Genomic DNA, 23,504 nt, shown 5'->3' with positions numbered 1-23,504 from the left:
ACATCAATATATTAAATTTTAAATTATGATTTGACACGTTTGAAAAATTTATAAGCTTAAGACGCTATTTTATAACGCTGGCATTTTTTTAAATTAGCAAAACGAACTGCTGTTTGTTAGTTGTTCATTTTAAGACGTGTTGTTATGTACTCATATTAATATTACTTCTACTCACTCATAGCCCTGGAGTATATATTTTCCTATGTATTTATTTTATTATTTTATTTTAATTAAACGCATATGTTTACACTTTCGTTGTTCACAATGTTTATTTCGTTGCTGACAATGACAGTAAAGATCTATTCTATTCACCTTAACTTGAACCTAGAAATGACCTTTCTTTTAGATCGGGGGTCTGCAACCCGCGCTATTTCATGCTAAAAAGCACCTCATACCCACTGTGAAGTATGGGGGTGGGTCAGTGATGCTGTGGGGCTGTTTCGCTTCCAAAGGCCCTGGGAACCTTGTTAGGGTGCATGGCATCATGAATGCTTTGAAATACCAGGACATTTTAAATCAAAATCTGTTGCCCTCTGCCCGAAAGCTGAAGATGGGTCGTCACTGGGTCTTTCAGCAAGACAATGACCCTAAACACATGGCCAAATCTACACAGAAATGGTTCACCAGACACAAAATCAAGCTCCTCCCATGGCCATCTCAGTCCCCAGACCTTGTTTTGTTGGCAAAAGGGGGTTGTACAAAGTATTAACTCCAGGGGTGCTAATAATTGTGACACACATTATTTGATGTCAAATAATTTTTTCTTTATGTGGGATTTTTTCCCCACTGAATGAATGCAATTGTATTGAAGGTTGGATTTTTCTTTTTTTCCATGAAGGTCCCATATTATTTAAATTTAAAAAAAAATTATTAGATGCTAAAAAACACATCTTTTTCAGGGGTGCCAATAATTATGGAGGGCACTGTATTTATAACCTTTTGGGCTACAAAGTATCACGTTGGCAATATTTGGTTATCCACCTAGTGGTAGGGGCGGGCCAGAATGCAAGAAATTTAGGGGACATCACCTAATTCAATTTTACAACCATCCCAAAAATCCTGGCAAAAATTCTGCACTCAACTGTTTCTCAACAGGCATCATCAAACATGTATTTACAAGCAAATCTTTCAACAAGAACAATCTCAGAACTAATTGCTCACAACAACACAAAAAACATGCATTAAAGTGACATCAACTCATTGGCTGGTTTTCATATACAACTTTGTGAATAACAGTGCGTTCATGCAGGAAGTCAATATATTTTGAAAGAAACGGTCATTTTCCAAGTCACGACTGTCCCTCCCCGACGCTGTCCTCAAACAGACACAGCAGATTTTTAGGCCCGAAGCCGGACTGGTTCAAGCTGTCATCTGAGCGCTTTTGGCGCGACGAACGTCTAATGCGTCCAGTGTGAGTAGGGGTGCTGTGTGTCGAGGAGTCACTGGAGTGGACGTTTGAGGGTCCGCGGGCTTCGTAAGACGGCGACCAGTCAAATGGATCCAGGTGGGGACTCCGGTTGCCGCACGGCGGGGAAATTTGGAGAGGAGTGGACGTGATTTTCAAACTTACTGCGGAGTTTATCCTGTTGGACAAGAACAAGGAGGAAAAAAAAGAACGAAAGGTTAGTAATTGGGGAAAAAAAAATGTTGATCAAATTAAGTGATTAAATATTTTAATAGTCAAGCTGTCTTTTTTTTTTTTTTTTTAAGCCGTTTCATAGTAAAATATTCTTACTTTCGATATTTAAAATTAATAACATAACTGTTCATACAACTGTAAAGATCCTTTCATAATTTTGTATTTTTTAAAAAGATATTTTTAATTAAAAATAACACTGAATATTGTCTTACATTATGTATTTTTATTTTATTTTTTTTAAATATAGACGTAAATATCGTCTCAATGCAAATACCAGATCATATTTATTTATAAGCCAACTACAAATACAACTGTAAATATTTTTATATTTTTTATATACAGTGGTACCTATACTTGGGAAATTAATTGGTTCTGGAAGTAGTTTCTTAAATTGAAAATTCTGTAAGTAGAGTATGGAAGTAGATTTGTGTCATTATTCAATCAAAAAAAAAAAAAAAAAAAAAAGGCACTGGAATAAAAAAAAGTGTTTGATTGCAAAAATAAATTTGAGACTCAAAAAAAGCATTTGAAAACTTTTTCTTTGAATTTTTTTTTTGATTGAAGTGAAGTTTTTTTTTTTTTGATTGAAACAACTTTTTTAATTAAAGTAATGTTTTGCGTTTGGGCCACATTTTGGCTTGGATATTTTTGTTTTCTTTTTCAATCAAAAAATAGGTTGCTTCAAACAAAAAAATATTTTGAAAAGAAAAATCACTTTAATCAATCCAAAAGTTTTTGAATGAGAAAAAATATTTGACACTCAAAAATTAGCATTTGAACGCTTACTTTTCATTGAAAATATTTTCTTAGATTGAAGCAATCCTTTTTGTGTTTGGGCCATATTATGGGTAGCTTCAATCAAAAAAAAAAATTTTCAATAAAAGAAAAAATTCATTTGCGAAAATAAAATTGGCCTCTGCAAAAAATAATATACCGTATATATATATATTGTTTTACAAATATTATTTTTATTTGAAATTATTATTTTTTGATTGAAGTGGAAATAGTTTTGGATTACGTACCTTCTTTTTTTTTGTTTTTTGGACTGAATCATTTTGAGACAAATGTTGCACTTCGCTATTGGTCAGACATGTGTGAGTGACAAGTGGCTACACCAATGGCGTATTTCAGAAAAGCTTGAAGAAGCAAGAATCATGCCCACCACTCGTCCGGGCGGCCCCAGCCGTCGGTGTGTAGAGATGTTCGTAAGTAGAGGTGCCACTGTATCTTATCTTTTATACTAATCATATCTTAAAATATTTTAAGTAAAATTGGAAAATACGCAAACTTTGCCTTTTATATGTATTTTTGATTTAATTTTTAACAGTAATCATCAGAATTAAAAAAAAAATGTATACATATACTGTATTACACACATCTATTTTTATTTAAAACGTAAAATAAAAGTAAATATTGTAAAAGTATTTTTATGTGGTTTGGCATTTCTAATTATTTGGTAAAAAAAACTAATAAAAAAGAAACATTTTAAATAAAAAATATTCATTTAAATTACTATTCAATAATAAAAAATATATTTTAATGAGAATTTGCAAACATCTCCTTTTGCTTTGGAAAACAATAACAAAATTTAATAGTTACATTATTATTAAGTCAGACTTTTCTGGTTGTGATCCACATATCCAGCTAAAATGGCAATCCCAGAGTAATAAACAGTAAACTACTTAATTTATATATGAGCCTATTAGTCCACTCAATGCAAAAATTACAATAAAGCGACTTTTTAAAAAACAATCGTTTGTAGCAGCCCTACTTGAAACTAGGAGTGGGAACCTCTTGGTACCTCACGATACGATACGATTTGCGATACAAAGCTCACGATAACGATGATCTGACGATATGGCGATACAACGATTATCGATACATTGGTCAGGAAATCATTCTAGGATATTCTACAAACAGCTAATTAACAGAAAAACAAGCTTCTAGTGTGAATTAGAATGAGTTTATCACTAGTAGACGTCCAATCCGTTTGAACTGGGAGGGTGCCGACCCTCCCACTTCAAACGGATTGAATGTCTATGGCTGTCAGTGGCAGTCAATGGCAGGCCATTAGGTAATTTTGGGCCATTTAAGGTCTCACTGGAACGGCGCCAAACAAAAGTTCCATCATCATCACCTTGTCCAATGCAGATTCTTGACTCTTGACAAGGTGATGATGCTTGAACTTTTGTTTGGTGCAGTTCCAGTGAGATTTACAAAGATGATTGCCTAAAGAAGACATCAAAATTCCCTCAGTCCTTGATGATACGGGGCTGCATGTCAAGCAAAGGCACTGGGGAGATGGCTGTGGTTAAATCTTCAATAAATGCACAAGTTTACATTGAAATTTTAGACAGTTTTCTTATCCCTTCAATTGAAAATATGTTTGTCATTTTCCAAGATGACAATGCATCATGCCACAGAGCTAAAACTGTTAAGGCAACAGGTATTAAATACTAGAGATTAGGCCTGAACGATATATCGTTTAAACATCGCCATCGCGATGTGCGCATGCGCAATAGTCCCATCGCAAGGACGTGCGATAGTTTTTTCATTTCATTTTTTTAAATCCACAATCGTTTGTTTTGAGGAAGGAGCGCGAAGGAGAGCGCACAGCCTCTCATCTCATTCCCTCCAACTCGCAGTCATCGGCTCCTCCCCCTCCCCTGCTACAGCGGAGTGGAGGGAGGAGGGGCCGAACAGCAGAGCGGAGGGAGGAGGGGCCGTTTTCAAAGTGAAAGCAAGCAACACGTTGAATAGGGAAGACTGTCTCCAAAAGGAGTTTTGGAAGTATTTTGGCTATCGACAAGAATATAAGGAACAAAAAACAGCCCTGTTGACAGTGCCTCGCCATGGTTGCCTCAACAAGAAGTAATCCGTCGAACATGTGGGACCATTTAAAACGCAGGTATCTATGCATTCCTGCTACGAGCTTCCCATCAGAGGCTTTTTAGTACAGGTGGGAACAGTTACGTGCCAACGTTGTTGTCTCAAGCCTGCAATGGTGGATAAACTAGTAGTCTTGGCCAAAAACCTATGAGACCCAGTTGAGAATTGCTGAGCAAGGAAGGTGGACGATATGCAGACAAATACATAACACAGCTGCAGGAATGTCTTTTCTTTTTATTCATGTGACAGCTATCAGGAAGGCAGGAAATTTGGGAGTTAAAATGGTTCTGTTATTCATCAGTTATTTGCTGTTATTCAGTTCAATTATTTACAAGTTCAATTGAGTTTCTGTTTCTTTTATATTTAAATTAATTGTAAATCGTATTTTTCAAATAACTATAGTACAGCTGCACATAAAGTTTTGATACTTAATATTTTTTAAATATTTTTACAACTTCGTTGCAGTTTTGCAGTTTTATATTGTTATATTTTGTGTAAACAACTCAGGGGACTAATGCACTTGCACTTTTATTTGACAGATTTAATATTTAAGTTCAAATATGTTGACAACTTTATTGTTTTACTGAGGTTTTTATTTATTGTTATAGTTTGTGAACAACTCTTATTTGTCATATTTAATATTTTTGTTCAACTATGTTTACAACTTTGTTGTTATTTTACAGAAGTTTTTATTTATTGTTATATTTTGTCAAAAACTTAGGGGACGAATGCACCTGCTCTTTTATTTGTCATTTAATGTATTTGCTGCTGTTGAAGTGTCAAATATTGTGTTCAATAAATTATCTATTTTGTGCAGACATTGCTTCCTGGATCCCTTCATAATAATACAGCAATCTTAATCATTCACAAATGAAACGGTATTATATGAATACACTGTGTGTCATGCAAAGTATTTCCAAACAGCTATTCAAGTCATCTAGTGAAAATTTCTTTAAAAAAAAAAAAATTGTATATATATATATATATATATATATATATATATATATTTTTTTTTTTTTTACTATCGCAATATAATATCGCAATATATTGCACACCTCAAAAAAATCACAACAATAGTTTTTTCCAATATCGTTCAGGCCTACTAGAGATGTGTTTTGATTGTTATTTCTTTGTTTGTTTCTCATGATTCCATATTTTTTCCCCCAGAATGGAGTGATTCCATATATATTTCCCTGCACTTGCTCAATAAAATTAACATTTACTGACCACCACAATGTTTTTTATTCATTTCTTTTAGTGTTTATGTATGCTAAAGAGATACACTTTTGAACTAATTCAGTATTTTTTCAAGCTTTTTATCTGAGTTTGTTCTACATGATAAAATGTCTGAGTGAGTGCTCGTCCGAGACTGGTGACTCCATACTTTTTGCTAGGGGTTGTATTATGGTGGAAGATTTTGATAACAACTTGTTGGTTCCTTTTTTATTTATTTATTTGTAACATTGACACCTTTTAAAAATGATATCTCGATTCTTGGCAGGAGCATATCGATAACCTTTTGGGATACAAAGTATCACGATATATCACCATTTCGATATACACCCCTAATTGAAACCCGCTGACCTTTGCGAGAATCTCGGCGAGTCCTCCATGGCGAGCGCCTCTGAGGTGTCGCGGAGAGACAGCGTGGCCTCCCGTTCCCAGCAGTCTTTGTGAGGCGTGCAGGGTGCCTGCTCGGTCCGGAAGACTGGCAGGTAAAGTGAAGAGAAAAGGCGCCGACTGAAGCCGAATACCATCTGAATATGAAAAACAAACACGGTAGCATCTTAAATATTCCGAGTAAAAGGAAACAAATGAAGAATTACCTTGCAGTAGAAGGTCAATGTAAGAATTGTTTCCGCCAACAAAAGGTAAGCACGTCTCTTCCACCTGCGTTTGCGCACTGACGGAAGCGCGAGAAGTTCCGGTACTGTCGGCCTTTTGCGAGGCTCCGGAGTCAGCATCATCTGAAGAACTTTCTGAAGGTCTGCTGAAAGCCCTGATTTGATTGACCGGTTATTAATTGATAGTTAATGAAGCACTTAAAGGTGTTTTTGAGTTGCTTTTGACAGTGAGAGATGTCCAATCCATTTGAAGTGGGAGGGTTGGCAGCGAATGAACGTTCGTTCATTTGCTGCCAACCCTCCCTCTTCAAATGAATTGGACATCTGCTAGTGATAAATTCATTTCAATTCGCAGCAGACGGATGATTGGACGCCACATAATTGGATCTTCATCATCATCATCATCAATGGCACTGAAAGAGTTTTTGGTTAAATTTTTTTAATAAAAAAAAAAAAACACTAAAAAGAAATATTTGTTATTTAAAAAAAAAGTTTTAAAAAATACCTAATATTCTTATTTTATTTAATATTTGAAATGATTACTAATTTATTTTATTATTCATCTTAAATTGTATTACTGAATAAAAAGAAAAACATTTTTTCAGGCTGTATTTTCTATTTTGGAAAAAAAAAAAAAAAAAGACAAAATAATCGGTGCTTAATCAACTACATTTTTTTTTATTTTTTTTAAGTATTACGAAAAAAATATATATACGTTTTCTTTTTGATCTAATAACTAATAGTTATATTAGGTTATACTTTTTAACCAGAAATTTAAAAAAAAAGGAAATATTTTGTTTATCATTTTAAATTATTTCTAATCATTCCGAATATATTTTAAATACTATGATTGCATTTATTTTAAAGTTTATTTTTAAAAAAGTAAAAAAAACCTGTAAATTTTTCTTTTTGATACTTAGTTGACTATATTATTTATTTATGTATTTATTTTAATTTGTATTTATTAAAATATTTTGACTAAAAAAAGTATTAAATTCTGTTTTATTTTTTAATCAGCAAACTAAAAATGCTAATATTTTATCACTTTAAATTGTATCATTCAGAGACATCATTTGCCAGATGACACTTAATGACATCTGTCATAAGCATTCAGTAATGCCCATGACAGTGTCATGTCATTATTATGATGGTCTTATGACAGTCTTATGACACCACTGTCAAATAAAGTGGTACTGATATTATTATGACGGTCTTATGACAGTCTTATGACACCGCTGTCAAATAAAGTGGTACCTATTAATCAAAATAAATCAACAAATAGGCCGCACTGGATTATATGCCGCAGGATTCAAAACGAAAAAAAAAAAGTAGCGATTTATAGTCTGAAAATTACGGTACAAAAAAACCCATGCAGTTTCAATCTGGATGGGATAGAAATCAGATTTTGCCTGCCAGTCTGAACAAGGCCTTTGAGGCACCCCTCATACAAACATGAACTTACCCTTGGCGACCTCAGGGAGGCGCCCGTGTCTGAGTTGCTGCCAGCCTTCTCCACCGTTGGGGACCTCAATATTGCACGCGAGCTCCAAAATGGAAACACCCAAACTAAAAAGTCGACAACAAGGTGTTGTTCAGTCTTCCAAAATGGACTCAAAGTAGTTTTTTTCTTCCTTTTTTGAAGTTATCGACTGTATCAGTACCTGAAAACATCCGCGGTGGGTCCGTACTCGCCCCGAAAAAGCTCGGGAGCCATGTACCTGGGATCTCCCCCGAGGTCATCTTCTCTTACCTTCTTTGACTCGCTTTCTCCGAACTCCAGCAGGAGCCCGAAGTCACCCAGTTTGAGGCGCCCCGAGTCGGTGACCAGCACGTTGGCGGGCTTCACGTCCAGGTGAACGAAACGGCGAGAGTGCAGGTGGTCCAGTGCCGACAGGAGGTCGCACAAGTAAGACCACGCTGCGTGCTCGTCTGTCGCGGCGACAGGTGATGTTATTTGAGTGGTCAGAATGCCCGAGAATCTATTTTTTTTGTTTTGTATTAGAGCTGCAACTATCGAATATTTTAGTAGTCGATTAATCGATGAACTAGTTTATTCGAATAATCGAGTAATTGGATAAGCTGAGCCTCAAACGGTATTTAAAAAAAAAAAAAAAAAAAAAAAAAAAAAAAAAAAAAAAAAGAGGACCTATGTACAACAAAAGAACAATTGGCTAACTTACATAGCAAAAATCCACTAGCTTAAATGCTATAAAACGCCAACTTTTTAAAAATGGTTCAGACACATATTCCCACAAAAAACGGCTTAATATATATATAAACTACTTTACGAATGCATTCAAAAAACATTAGCTCAAACAAAAACTTAGCTTATGTTGGTCTTAACAGGGAGCAGTTGGATTCAGCCATATGAAATGAGGCAGAATAGAGAGCTGTGTATCCACCCAAATCAATAAAACTAAATGCAAACACTTTCAAAACAAACCATTACAACGCCACTTTAATTAAACGAATACTCGAAGAAGCAAAATTTAATTCAAATCTTTTTTTCTAATGGAATACTCGAGTTGATCGATTAATCGTTGCTGCACTATTTGTTTTTTTACCATTCCCCGGAGTTTGACTCTCGGCGTGGAGGAGCAAACTGGTGTGACAAAGTTCTGTCTGGATGTACAAGCGACCGGCCTCCTCCCATGCAGACACCAAGTTGAGGATGTGAGGGTGCGGGCAGACTCGCTCGTGGTTGCGAGCCTCCCTGATCTTGCAGTCCCGGTCGCGGTCGCCCCTGAAGCGGTTGAGCGAGCGTTTGACTGCGTACAGGCGGCCATCTTGGTTATTTTGAACCTAAGATAGAAAAGACAATGAATTTCATGATTAAAATGCTCTTTTTGGAGCTTTTCAACTCATTAGTTGACTGCAATAGACATCCAATCCATTTGAACTGGGAGGGTGAACGCAAACGAACAAAGTTCTTTCGCTGCCAAACCTCCCAGGTCTAATGGATTGGACATCTACTAGTGACACTTATTTAAATGCACAGCAGGATGAAAAGTGCCACGTGGTTGGATGTCTAATTGTCTACCATTGTTAATGGCACTCAAACAGTTAACAGTAACAGATGTTTCTTTTTAAAGCAACACAATGTAACTTTTCAGTTTTGGATTATTTTAGCAACCCTGGTGGACAAAAGCGGTAGTGTTATGCCTTAAGGAAGACTGCGTTTCCCACGAGGACCAGCGCACACCCGCACAGTGTCGTAAAATAATGATCTCCCGGTCGCCTGCAGATGGATTAAACAATATTTCTGTGTCCAGCGGCTGTTTGAAGGATGGATAGTAATAAGGTAATGAATCCAGTTGTGGCTAAACAATAGCATATAACGGTTAGCAACCTGTGGCTTAGTGTGGCTAACTTCCATCGACTTCTGTCTTTATAATGAATGGGGAGAGGGAAAAGTGACATATGTCGTAAAGCAGTCAGCACATTTGTAGTTTTTTTGTGTGGCATGGTTCCTGCCACCTTCCTCAAAGTTAATTAGAGCCTGTGAAAGTGATACATTACAGACCCCCTCAATACATAAAAGAGGTGTCATTCAACTAGTTGTCAGTCGACATATCATCACAAATGTTATGAAAACACTTTATAAAGGTTGAAAAGTTAGTGTTGTTTTAAATGCTGTTTAATTTTTATAATTTGTTTTATGTACAAATTTTGAAATTGATTTTGTTGTTACAAGACAAAAAGGAACTCAAAATGAGTTGAGTTGAGGTTTTAAATTTCTTAAAAAAATATTGTAAAAACAAAAAACAAAAAACGGGAAAAAACTGAAGATTTAATCTTTATTTTAAATTGGTTTTAATTTTAAAAAGAAAAAGTATTTTTCATTTAAAAAAGACAAAAATATCTCAAATATTATTTAAAATATTTTTGTTTTTCTTTTTAATTCACTAAAAGAGTGAAAAAAAATTCCTTTCATATTTATATAAATACATATTTAATTGAATTACTGAGTGAATAATTATATTTGAATAAAAAAAAAACACATATTCTGGGGAAAAAACAGGTTAATTTTCTTCATTTTGTTTTTAATTCACTTATAAAAATGAATAAAATAAACCCTAACCCTATGTATATATTTAATTTAATTACAGCGTAATCAACTACATTTTAATAATAATGAAAAAAAATATTGTGAGAGAAAAAACAGGTTAATATTCTCCATTTTTAAATTCATTTTAAAAAGTGAAAAAAATTGTAAATTGCCTTTCATATGTATATAAAATATACTTAATTGAATTACTGAGTAATTAATTATATTTTAATTAAAAAAAATATTCTGGGGAAAAAGAGCAGGTTAATGTTCTCTATTGTTTTTTAATTCACTTAAAAAGAGTGAAAAAAAATGCCTTTCATATGAATTGTATATAAATATATATTTAATAGAATTAATGAGTAAATAATTATATTTTAATTTAAAAAATATTTTGGATAAAAAAACTGGTTAAAATGATCTTTTAATGTATTATTTTCAAATTTAAATATTTTATTTTTCATTTAAAAAAAGGAATAAAAACAGTATTGTGTGAATTCTGTAGTCCTCAATAAGCAGATGATTATCTTTGTATTGAACAATCATATGTTTTTGCTTTGGAAAACAAGTTCCATATTTACATTTATTGTCCAACTTATGTCAGCAGTTTTTGTTTCCAATGCAAATTTCTATCTAAAATGCAAAGCCCAGAATGGGACAGTAAATACCGTAACATGCGATTTGGTATGATCAGTCAACTACCAAAACTACCATTTGTGGCTGCAGAAAGACCCTGAAAGTGCACCGGCGGCTATGTCTCTCACCTTGTAGACTTCACCAAAAGAGCCCCTTCCCAGCAAGCCTAGCGTTGTGAAGCACTGGCTAAAATACGACTGCTGCTTTTTGGGGTCGTAAGCAGATTCCGCAAGGGGCGACTTTCTGAGAGAACAAGACAGAGGCGTCCATGGGGCCGTTTTCTCGGCAAAGACGCGGCTAACCGACGGGAACTCCTTGGACGGCGGTAGCGGGGGCAGAGAGTGCGACAAGAAGTCGGGGGATGAGAAGGAGGAGTTGGACGTGGATGAAGAGGAGAAAGGACGGCGGCGCTTTTTCAGAGAGAAGGACTGCTCGGCCAGGGCGAAGTGAGCGGGAAGAGGGAGGATGCCGGGCATTGCGGTGTCCAAACTTAGTGAGTCTTCAGCTACTTCGTGGTGAATAACCTGTAACGGTGAATAGTAAATTACAGAAACATCCTGGAAGAGCATTTTTAAACAACACAACAGGTTGAGCGACCGCACAACTGTGAAATGTGCTAAGCACAATCAAATCAAATAGCACAAAAGTGATTGACTGCCATGTGTGTTTTGACATGCTAATGAAGTAGCCTGACAGACAGGTTAGGTACAGCAGGGGTATCAAACTCATTTTGGTTCATGGGTCACATTTCATGTAGGCCAGAATAATTTATTTTTGGCCAAATAAGTTAACTCACTGGCGTTCATTCACCCAAATTGGTTTGGACGTCGAGCGCCGTCAACGGGACTGGAAGATGAGCATTCACAGCCTGCCCTTCAACTATAAGTGAATTAGACGTCTATCATTGTTAATGGCAGGCATTGATTAATGTTGTGTCACTTTCGTTTAATTGGAGAGGCGTTTTAATGCTTTGTTTTGAAAGTGTTTGCATTTAGTTTTAATGATTTGGGTGGATACACTGCCCTCTAGCGGCAACAGTGACATAACTCATCTGATGGGGTCCAGCTGCTCCCTGTTAAGACCAACATAAGTTTTTCTTTGAGCTAATATATTTATTTATGCGTTTGTAATTTAATTTAGAGGTATATTTAGCAGTTTTTTGTGGGAATGAGTTTGAACGATTTATTAAGAGCATTGTTAAGAAAAAAAAGAAAAAAAAACTTTAGCATTTTATAGCATTTAAGCTAGCGGACTTTATATGCAAGTTAGCCAATTGCTCTTGTACTTTGATCCATATTTATTTATTTATTATTTTAATTCTGTTTGAGCACATGTATTCTAATTTATTTTTCAATGCATTTATCGCTTTTGTGGAATGAATGTGCAATTCTGGAAAAAAGGCGGGATCCAGCTGCTCCTTGTTAAGACCAACATAAGTTTTTGTTTGAGCTAATATGTTTGTTTATGCATTTGTTAATTTAGTTTAGAGGTATATTTAGCAGTTTTTTTGTGGGACTGAGTTTGAACTATTTATTAAGAGCATTGTTAAGAAAAAAAAATGGCATTTTATAGCATTCAAGCTAGAAGACTTTTTATGCAAGTTAGCCAATTGTTCTTTGTTGTACTTTGATCCTCATTTACTATGTTTTGTTTTAATTTATTATTATTCTGTTAGACCACAGGTATTTTAATGTATTTTTCAATGCATTTATCGCTCTTGTGGAATAAGTGTGCAATTCTGGAAAAATGGCGGGATCAGCTGCTCCTTGTTAAGACCAACATAAGTTTTTGTTCTAGCTAATATGTTTGTTTATGTGTTTGTAATTTAATTTAGAGGTATATTCAGCAGTTTTTTGTGGGATTAAGTTTGAACGATTTATTAAGAGCATTGTTAAAAAAAAAACATTAGCATTTTATAGCATTTAAGCGAGCAGACTTTTTATGCAAGTTAGCCAATTGCTCTTTGTTGTACTTTGATCCTCATTTATTTATTTATTTATTTTTATTCTGTTTGAGCACAGGTATTTTAATTTATTTTTCAAAGCATTTATCGCTCTTGTGGTATGAATGTGCAATTCTGGAAAAAAGGTGGGATCCAGCTGCTCCTCGTTAAGACCAACATAAGTTTTTGTTTGAGCTAATATATTTGTTTATGCGTTTGTAATTTAATTTGGAGGAACATTTAGCAGTTTTTTTGTTGGAATGAGTTTGAACGATTTATTAAGAGCATTGTTAAGAAAAAAAAAATTGCATTTTATAGCATTTAAGCTAGCAGACGTTTGCTATGCAAGTTAGCCAATTGTACTCGATTATTTGAACAAACTAGTTGATAGATTAATCGATAACTTGAATAATTGATAGCTGCAGCCCTACTTACCAGTCACTTCCTGTAAATTTTGGTTCATTTCATGTTGATTTTTCAGGCATTTCCCCTGCCGCTTCCTGTTGATTTTGGGGCATTTCCAGGTTACTTACTGTTGATTTGGTGTTCTCCTGTTGGTTTTGGGGCATTTTTGGTCCACTTACCTGCTAACTCATTGACTGTCATTGACGGTACTGGACGTCCAATCCATTTTGACAGGGAGGGGGCGAATGAACGAATTTAACTGCGGACACAAATGTGAGCCAAGTACACAAATCTACGGTTTTACGGCATCAATGTCAAAATAAATAATTTTGTAAGTACAGTATGAATGAGCTACAACGTACCAATCAGGCACATCGAAACCGTACATTTGACACCTCTGAGCTACAGGACGACAACTGCTGTAAATTGAGCTGTACTTCAACAGGTAATGCAAGTAGTATCATTGGTATTGATAGTTGTATCTGTTGGTATCGATACTAGCATTTCAACACAACGTGGAACTTCACACTTCTGCTGTCGAACTAGCTTGAAAAATAATGCCAAAACTAACGCCAGTGAACATACAATGCAACAATGCCGTTTCTCCTCGCTAGCTAACCTCACGTAAATGACATTTTACGCTATTTTCAATATGTTCAAGAGTTGAATGAATTTCATACTTACCATAATCCAGCATGAATATGAACAGAACGTCTTCCAAAAACATGAAGCGCCCACTAAATCGATTAGTTGTGAAGTAAATGCGTCGTCACGTGATTCCCACTAATGTTCTAGGCAAGAAGCCGGAATCTGATTGGCTGCAATGTCCATCAGAAACAAGAATCAACCAATCCCGTTACAAGACTGGCGTACCTTGCCTAAAACTCTAGTGGGATTAAAAATAAAGCGACGTGGTCAACACAGACATAGCTCTCTCGCGCCAAATTCTCAAGCAAAACCTACGTCGTGACGCAGACCGGATGTGTCGTGAATAAAACTTCCTCATTTATTTACGCCGTTGACGTAATCTTACACATGCGCAGTGAGTCCGGGGCTTCTTTCTGCTGCACTACTGGGCTGGCGCATCTGGCTAGCTAGCTGATCATTTAAGATGGTAAATGGCTTATTTTTACTATTTATTTGGAACGTGAGCGTGTAATTGGATGATGTGAATTTACTTTTAGTGACGTACATTAAAAATATGTTGTTGTTGATTAAAAAAGGTAGTGTTAAGTGGCTAAATTCGCTACCTTAGCTTGATTTAGGCAACTTAGCCCCGGCTAACCTTGGGGGTGATGTCATTTGAGTCGCGTTATCTACTTAGCAGACGGAAATAGAGACAAATGAATTACCTGCCGTTCTCATAGATTCGGTTTGGAATTCGTAAATATTAATAACTAAACATATTTGTACATAAACGTGAGCTGCTTTTTCACTATTAAACTCGCGTTTGGATTTATGCCAGAAAGTGGTGCTTGCTTCCCGGAAGTGGGATGAATTTCCTACTCGACTTCTAATTTTAAAACAAATCGAATGTATTTGACCTACTTGACGGCGATAGACGTCCAATCCATTTAGACTGGGAGGGGCTATACTGACACGTTTAGCACGTCATTAACAAATTTTTATTGTCTTTTATTGGCTGAATCTTTCACGATGTCGTATTGTGTTCACAGTTAATAATTTACTGGTTTTCATCGTTTTAATCCTGCACCGTATGATTGTGTTTTGTGGTGATTTATCGCGCCCTAAGTTTGCTGGTACAGTATTAGGTCCGAGATCTATTATGATGCATAGTTTATCGTTTAGGCAAGCTATTACAGCATCTTACCTTGAATTGTGTTTTAAGATTACCATCATTCTCCCCCAGTCAAACCCTTTTGAATGTGATTTGTCGTCATTCCAGGATGTGTTCTTAATGATCCGGCGTAACAAGACCACCATCTTCACAGATGCTAAGGAGTCCACCACAGTCTACGAACTCAAGCGTATAGTAGAGGGGATTCTAAAGAGACCACCTGAAGACCAGCGGCTATACAAAGTGATTTGATTTAAACACATTTCACGAGTAGACGATAAGTTGGCTTGTCAGTTAAGCACCGATTATTTTTGCCATGAGTAGACATGTGCCGGTATGAGATTCTGACGGTATGATAACCTTAAGCCAAAATATCACGGTATGTCAATTACAGCAATAAAATGTGTTACTTTGAGATATCTGAAAAACTTCCATTTAACAGGATTTTTATTTTTTTCAAAACATAGTAGCAAATTGGAACATAAGTATAATGTTAAGTAAAAAAAAATTAGCTGAAATATTCTAAATAAAATTAATATAAATGCTGTCCTTTAGGTGAGTGTTAACTCACAACCACAGCTCAACATTATTACCATCAGAAAAAATAATCAAATTATTTTCCATAAAAAGCATGTGTGTATGACTCGTATCATTTTTTATTATACACACAGTCTTTCCCAGCATAGACGGTTGCCAGAGAGAAAAAAAAAAACACGTTTTACGACTGCTAGACACACTAAACATGCTGGAGATAACTTTCGTAGCTGGTGGGAAACATTCATGATAGTGTTTACAAACCTTTAATTTTGTATAAATGCAAAATCATATTGGAGGTATTGCCTCCTTGGCAGCCAGCCTCCGCAAACATGTTTTACAAGTCAGTGGCCCTCCTCCTCTAAGCCGCGGCCGTCTGTAACTTTTCTGTAGCCCACGTTGTGCCATTCCAGCAATTTCATTTTCTTCGATGGGAGGAAAAGTTCAGGAGCCAGCCAATGTATAGCACAGCTGACTCACTGACACTGAGCAACAACCGGTGGAGGAGGGTTGAATATTGCAGCTGCAAGAGAAGGATTTCTCCTTGCATTTTTGGGACATAGAAAATAGCTAATACCTTCGGGATGGTATGAAGGAAAATTTTTGCAGTATTGAAACTGTGACGTTTTCCTACCACATTATACCTTGAAACCGGTAATCGGCACATGTCTAGCAATGAGTTGACTAATCAGCTCATGAATGGATCACGGTATTCACTATTATACTAGTATTAAGTTTCAACCGTTTACCTGGAAAATGTGTATTGGAACCAAAGTGCTTTTTTTGGCCAGAAGATGGTCCCCAATTTGGGCATATACGGATAGTAGTATCACCAAGCAGCCTCAAGACATCCATATAGTTAGCCAATTGACTCTCCCTAGCCCCACGATATAGGGCGTTTCACCCATGGGGAAAAAACGCCTGATTCCCGTTAACAAACATGACTTGGGCATCTGTTTTCCGAAATTTCCAGGTTCGCGGTGAATCAGTAACAGGCACACTTTTGCAAAATAGAAAATGTTTATTGATTAGAAAATGCAGAATAAATGAGATTTATTGATTACAATCCCACAAGAGCAAACAAGTATCATCAAATGTCAACAATGACGCTGGATTTGAGTTTGTCAACCCCAGAATCCCCGCGTTACCGTTACAGCAAAATGAAATGTCCTAATTAGTGTTGTCCAAACATGGCATTTTAACCTATAACCAATATCCCGATGGCGTGCAACTCTAAAATCTGATACCGATATCAAACCGATAACGATATGTGCCATCGTGGACTTGGTATTATTGCTAATTGTTCTGTGATGCCCTACTGAACGCATTAATAATGATAAATGTAACAACTTTTAGGTTTTCCAAATAAAAAAACAGTCCATGAAAAATCAGCGTACAACTTCAACAAACCTGTCGCAATTTGCAATAAGTCAATTTATCGCACGGTAAATAAAAATGAGGGCGGTAATTTTCCTGGCTGCAATTTATCGCTGCGTGCGTGTTGATTGCATATAAGACTCCAGTTCCTTTTCACATATGTTTATTGGTCAACATGCCAGAATTAAAGTTCAGACATACAAAATATAGAAAGATCTATATTTGGGCTGCAGCTATCGAATATTTTAGTCGTCGATTAATCGATGGACTGGTTAGTTCGAATAATCGAGTAATCGGATAAGGAACATGAAAAATTAAAACACCTGAGCTGAGCCTCAAACGATATGATTTTTTTTTTTTTTTTTAAATGAGGATCTGTGTACAACAAAAGAACAATTGGCTAACCTAGATAGAAAAAGTCTGCTAGCTTAAATCACATGTATGTTGAACTAGATGCGAAATGAGAGTGATCGGCATTAGTAAACAGCTGCCATCTTCAAGCAGTACAGCGCTAAGCGCTAATAAAGAGCGCTAAGCGCTAATAAATACTGACACTCGAGGGCTAGGTTTCTATTAATTATGACCACTGTCGATGCGTGGCAAATGTGTCTTACATACAGGCTTTAACAAAATATTGCGCTGTGGAGTGATGAGGGTGTAAAATAAAAACTTAATAATGCTAACTATCAGTTTTAGCTCAGTAGTCATTGCTAGATAAAACACCAAATAGCACTGGTCCCTAATGTGCTCCAATACAGCCTGTATCATACATTTATTTTGAACACTGCAAAAACTCAAAATCCTATCAGGACTTACAGTTTAGACTAACTTAAAACTTAACTAGAACTTAAAAATAGCTTGACACAAATAGAAATTCAATTGAAACACGTGGGAAAAAATCCTAACTTTTAAGTGATGTGTGTTATGAAGCGTAATGGCATTTTTAGATAAGAAATATATATGTATATTTTTTATAAGATCTAAAAGTTTTTGGAGTGAAAGCAGTGAATTAGTCTTTTTTTTTTATTCTAGTTACATCTGAGATGCAATTGTTGGCTATTTTCAACAATGTACATCGAAAATAAAGACATTGATTGACTGAAAATGGTTCAAAATTAGATGAAATGTCTTGTTTTCTCATGTATATTTATAATTGCTCTTCACCTAGAATTATATTTGTTTTATCTGATTAATCGATAGAATTTTCAGTCGATTACTCGATTACTAAAATATTCGATAGCTGCAGCCCTAGTTGATATTAATTTAAATTCTTTTATCGGCTGATAATATTGGGTGGTCGATATTATCGGACAACTCTAGTGATAATTGTGTAATTTTTCCACCCCAAAAATAGAAATGTATTATATCGTAGCTTATGTAATGGCCCCTAGTGAAGATTTTTCTTCCATATCGCACAGCACTACTAAATGATGATCAAAATTAGGGCTGCAGCTATTGAATATTTTAGTAATCGAGTAATCGACTGAAAATTCAATCGATTAATCGAGTAATCGGATAAAACAAATATATTTTTAGGTGAAGAGCAATTATAAATATATATGAGAAAACAAGACATTTCATCTAATCTTGAACCATTTTCAGTCAATCAATGTCTTTATTTTTTATGTATATTGTTGAAAACAGCCAGCAATTGCATCTCAGATGTAACTAGAATTAAAAAAAAAAAAAAAAAAAAGAAGACTAATTCACTGCTTTCACTCAAAAAAACTTTTAGATCTTATTAAAATATATATATCTTACCTAAAAATGCCATTACGCTTGATAACACACATCACTTAAAAGTTAGGATTTTTTCCCACGTGTTTCAATTGAATTTCTCTTTGTGTCAAGCCATTTTTAAGTTCTAGTTAAGTTTTAAGTTAGTCTAAACTGTAAGTCCTGATAGGATTTTGAGTTTTTGCAGTGTTCAAAATAAATCTATGATACAGGCTGTATTGGAGCACATTAGGGACCAGTGCTACTTGGTGTTTTATCCAGCAATGACTACTGAGCTAAAATTGATAGTTAGCATTATTGAGTTTTTATTTTACACTCTCATCACTCCACAGTGCTATGTTATGTTAAAGCCTGTATGTAAGACACGTTAGCCACGCATCGACAGTGGTCATAATTAATTGAAACTAGGGCTGCAGCTATCGAATATTTTAGTAATCGAGTAATCGACTGAAAATTCTATCTATTAATCGAGTAATCGGATAAAACTAATATATTTTTAGGTGAAGAGCAATTATAAATATACATGAGAAAACAAGACATTTCATCTAATCTTGAACCATTTTCAGTCAATCAATGTCTTTATTTTCGATGTATATTGTAGCTAGGATAAAAAAAAAAAGACTAATTCACTGCTTTCACTCAAAAAACTTTTAGATCTTAATTAAAAAAAAAAAAAAATATATATATATATATATATATATTACCTAAAAATCCCGTTACGCTTGATAACACACATAACTTAAAAGTTAGGATTTTTTCCCACGTGTTTTAATTGAATTTCTCTTTGTGTCAAGCCATTTTTAAGTTCTAGTTAAGTTTTAAGTTAGTCTAAACTGTAAGTCCTGATAGGATTTTGAGTTTTTGCAGTGTTCAAAATAGGGGTGGGCGATATGGCCTTAAATACGTATCACGATAAATGGAGCAGATTTACCTCGATAACGATAAATGACGATAAAGTCGCCCAAGCGGACTGTTGTATAATTTGAAAATCTGAATCAATGCATGAAATACAGATTAACAGTTTCTTGTTGATTTAGTTACCATCATTCAATTTGATATATTTAACAATTGTACATGCAGTCTAGACATTAGGTTTATAAAAATGTATTGTAAACAATAAGAATTCAAGTATGAGCATTTATAACAGCGTGTATGGCTTGAACAATCTACATTGTCAAAATCAATATGCCTGTGCAAACATGTCATTGTAACACAAATGACTTGCAGCTTGAACAGTACACTTCAAAAAGACAATTTATTGTTAATGGCTGCTGTGACATGATTATTCAATACAAGTGTTTACTTTATGGTTTCAGCCCCCCCCCCCCCCCCCCCCCCCCAAGTGCATTTTTCAATAAATGCAGGCATACATGAACCCCCAAACAGACAGACAGACACACATTAAAGCTATATTGATCTTCTGCAAATGAAACACTTAAGATTTTATGATAGCAATAATGACACAGAATTAAGCACATACAGAAAAATAGCTGGGGCCATTTCTCGGTCATATTACAAGTTTCACCGTTGGATTGTGCTTAATGCTGAATGCTTTACCATCACAAAAGCTATCAGAGAAATCACACACAGTCAGATACAAAATAACGCGACATAGTAATTGCTAGATGCAGTCCGTGCACAATCCACTGATTAAGTTCAGCCGTTTTGACAAGGTTAGAGCCGCTATCCGACTCCATCACGTTCATTTGTAGCGTTAGCCGCTAGCGGCCGCTAGCGTTAGGCGCTAGCGTTAGCCTGTGGCCTGGCTACCAGTAGAAAGCAATGAAAGCACCATCTCCGGAAATCGTGAGAACAAGGGAGTACAGCGGGTGAAAGCCCGTCTGGATGCCACCAAGAGTCTATTAAATGTCGGGTGAAAGTTTGGCGAACCTCCCTTAAGCCACACTCCATCACGTTTTGCTTGTAGCATTAGCTGCTAGCGTTAGCTTGCCGGGCTTCTGTTTGATTGGCTTCCTGATGATCACGTGACTCCCTACGTGAGTACATTCACTGCTTTCTTAAAGGGGAATGAACATAGGCGAACAACACAGAGTCAAAGCGGGATGAAAAGACTATTTTCTTGTTTTATTAATTTACCGAATTTACCGACATGGTCAAAATTACGTCGGTCACCGTGAAGAATTTCGGTGACGGTAAATTTTCGGTTTACCGCCCAGCTCTAGTTCAAAATAAATGTATGATACAGGCTGTACTGGAGCACATTAGGGACCAGTGCTACTTGGTGTTTTATCCAGCAATGACTACTGAGCTAAAATTGACAGTTAGCATAATTAAGTTTTTATTTTACACCCTCATCACTCCACAATGCTATGTTATGTTAAAGCCTGTATGTAAGACACGTTAGCCACGCAACGACAGTGGTCATAATTAATTGAAACCTAGTCCTCCGCAGGGCTAACTTTACGTGAGCTAGTAGCGACAGTAACGTTAATCTCATTTGTTATTATCTTATTTATGTACTGCTTTAAGATGGCGGCTGTTTAATAACGCTGCCCAGATGCGGCTGAGTCTGTCATTGCGCATCTAGTTCAACATACATGTGATCTTTATGAGACGCATCAGACGCTAGCTATTACCAACGTAGCATCGTGCGGGCTAGTATTTGGCAACGTCGGCGTCGTTTGTGGCGGCTGTCAGCTGCAGCAAGTTTTTTTTTTTTCCCCTTCTTCCTCTCCGCACGTGACAGCGCATTGTCCCGCATTAAAAGTAGTCCGAGCAAAACGTGATGCTTAGAGCTGTCAAAATAAACGATTACTCGAGGTGAATAAAATTACTCGGATCAGTTTTTAAACTCGAGTTACTCGAGTTGCTCGAGTACTCGTTTCAGCTCTAATTGAAACCTAGCCCTCCGCAGGGCTAACGTTACGTGAGCTAGTAGCGACAGTAACGTTAATCTTATTTATTAGCGCTTAGCGCTCTTTATTAGCGCTTAGCGCTCTACTGCTTTAAGATGGCGGCTGTTTACTAACGCTGCCCAGACGCGGCCGAGTCTTTCATGTCGCATCTAGTTCAACATACATGTGATCTCTATGCGACGCATCAGACGCTACCTGTACCAACGTAGCATCGTGCGGGCCTGTATTTAGCAACGTCGGCGTCGTTTGTGGCGGCTGTCGGCTGCAGTAAGTTTTTTTTTTTTTTTTTCCTTCTTCCTCTCCGCACGTGACAGCGCGTTGTCCCGCATTAAAAGTAGTCCGAGCAAAACGTGATGCTTAGAGCTGTCAAAATAAACGATTACTCGAGGTGAATAAAATTACTCGGATCAGTTTTTAAACTCGAGTTGCTCGAGTACTCGTTTCAGCTCTAATCAAAATGTCAATTAACCGCGTCAAGCTTAACCATCTCTGCTCTGATTTGACAGGACGACCAGTTGCTAGAAGACTGCAAAACTCTCGGGGACAGCGGCTTCACCAACCAGACCGCCAGACCTCAAGCGCCGGCTACCGTCGGTCTAGCCATCCGAGTCGGCGGTAGGTGCAGAGCTGCCGAAACGGGACGCGGCTTCAAACGTTCGCTAACCGTTCCGTTCCTTTGTCCCTCATGAAAAAAAGACGAGATGTTTGAGCAGCTGCACATCGAGGCCTTCTCCAGCCCCCCGGAACTCCCCGATGTGATGAAACCTCAGGACTCGGGCAGCACCGCCAACGAGCAGGCCGTGCAGTGACACGCGTGCAAATGGACGAACGGCCGTCAAGAAGTAGTAGGGTGGAGGATATGTAGTGTCATTTCAGTTTGTTCGACGTGGGCACGACGGGAAACCGCACCCGTCCACGTTAGCTTCATGCTATCATCGCCTCTCCCTCTTGTTCGAATTCACCTGTCAGGTTTTTAGGTAGTTTCCTCACTTTCGAAAGTGTGAATGTGTGTCTGAGTCTAATTTGATGAATATTCAGGGGAAAAGTGAAGGTGTAGTCCTTTATTATTATTATTTTTAGAAGCAACCTGCATGGTGAGTAAATGCGCAACTGCATGACAGAGGGCTTGATCCGCACACAAACGAATGACCCGGTTTAGTTAGCTAGCGTCGTGTCTTCCGGTTTTGTCGGAAATTATTTTTCTTGAAAGTTATTGTTTTGGGGGGGGGGGGGGGGGGGGGGTCATCACTGTGTCGCTTCTTTGTACCCGTTTCATTTCCTGAGACCAAAGGACACCAGAGAAATGTTCTTTTGCGGGATTTGTGCCACAAACTTTTCATGTCATCGGCACCTTTCCCCACCAAAAAAAAAAAAAATCCTGTAACTGTGAGCTTGCTTAATTAAAGGTTTTCCATTTTTGTTTTGTTTTTTAACATTTTTGTCTCATTTTTTAGAATATTTAAAAGTCCACGCAAAGAGAGGAGAGATTTTACACATTTTATAAAGGGTTTTTTAGTTGACTTGGAATGATCGCAGCTGCCAACTATGAGTGGGAACCTCTTGGTATCTCACGATACGATACGATTTGCAGTACAAAGCTCACGAAAACGATGATCTGACGATATGGCGAAACAACGATTATCGATACATTGGTCAGGAAATCATTCTAGAATATTCTACAAACAACTAATAAACGAAAAATAAGCTTCTGCTGTGAATTGGAATGAGTTTATCACTAGTAGACGTCCAATCCATTTGAAGTGGGAGGGATGGCAGCGA

The 23,504-nt window shown here is 36.6% G+C and overlaps 2 protein-coding genes across 4 annotated transcripts; one reads left to right on the top strand and one right to left on the bottom strand.

The window, feature by feature from the left end:
• Window positions 1-325: 325 nt before the first annotated feature.
• On the bottom strand, window positions 326-14,366 carry pkmyt1 (protein kinase, membrane associated tyrosine/threonine 1). Of its 3 annotated transcripts, XM_057826866.1 has the most exons (10): window positions 14,088-14,366; window positions 13,583-13,662; window positions 13,434-13,498; window positions 11,185-11,580; window positions 8,937-9,174; window positions 8,034-8,301; window positions 7,835-7,938; window positions 6,355-6,527; window positions 6,113-6,285; window positions 326-1,583 (listed from the first exon to the last, which is right to left on the bottom strand). In XM_057826866.1, the coding sequence occupies exons 4-10, from the start codon at window positions 11,530-11,532 to the stop codon at window positions 1,289-1,291; spliced, it is 1,599 nt and encodes a 532-aa protein (XP_057682849.1). In that variant the 5' UTR covers window positions 11,533-11,580; window positions 13,434-13,498; window positions 13,583-13,662; window positions 14,088-14,366; the 3' UTR covers window positions 326-1,288. The 3 variants fall into 3 exon arrangements, with proteins under 3 accessions (XP_057682849.1, XP_057682850.1, XP_057682847.1); XM_057826867.1 differs by lacking the exons at window positions 13,434-13,498; window positions 13,583-13,662; window positions 14,088-14,366 and adding an exon at window positions 13,766-14,060; XM_057826864.1 differs by lacking the exons at window positions 13,434-13,498; window positions 13,583-13,662 and having other exon boundaries at window positions 327-1,583.
• LOC130909918 (elongin-B-like) lies at window positions 14,366-23,158 on the top strand. Its single transcript, XM_057826868.1, has 4 exons — window positions 14,366-14,517; window positions 15,310-15,444; window positions 22,232-22,340; window positions 22,422-23,158. The coding sequence occupies exons 1-4, from the start codon at window positions 14,515-14,517 to the stop codon at window positions 22,532-22,534; spliced, it is 360 nt and encodes a 119-aa protein (XP_057682851.1). The 5' UTR covers window positions 14,366-14,514; the 3' UTR covers window positions 22,535-23,158.
• The last annotated feature ends 346 nt before the right edge of the window (window positions 23,159-23,504 follow it).

Source organism: Corythoichthys intestinalis, chromosome 21 (assembly GCF_030265065.1).
Source record: "Corythoichthys intestinalis isolate RoL2023-P3 chromosome 21, ASM3026506v1, whole genome shotgun sequence".
Classification (NCBI taxonomy): Eukaryota; Metazoa; Chordata; class Actinopteri; order Syngnathiformes; family Syngnathidae; genus Corythoichthys; species Corythoichthys intestinalis.
The sequence above is the reverse complement of the archived record's forward strand: the minus strand, read 5'-3'. Positions and strand labels throughout refer to the sequence as shown.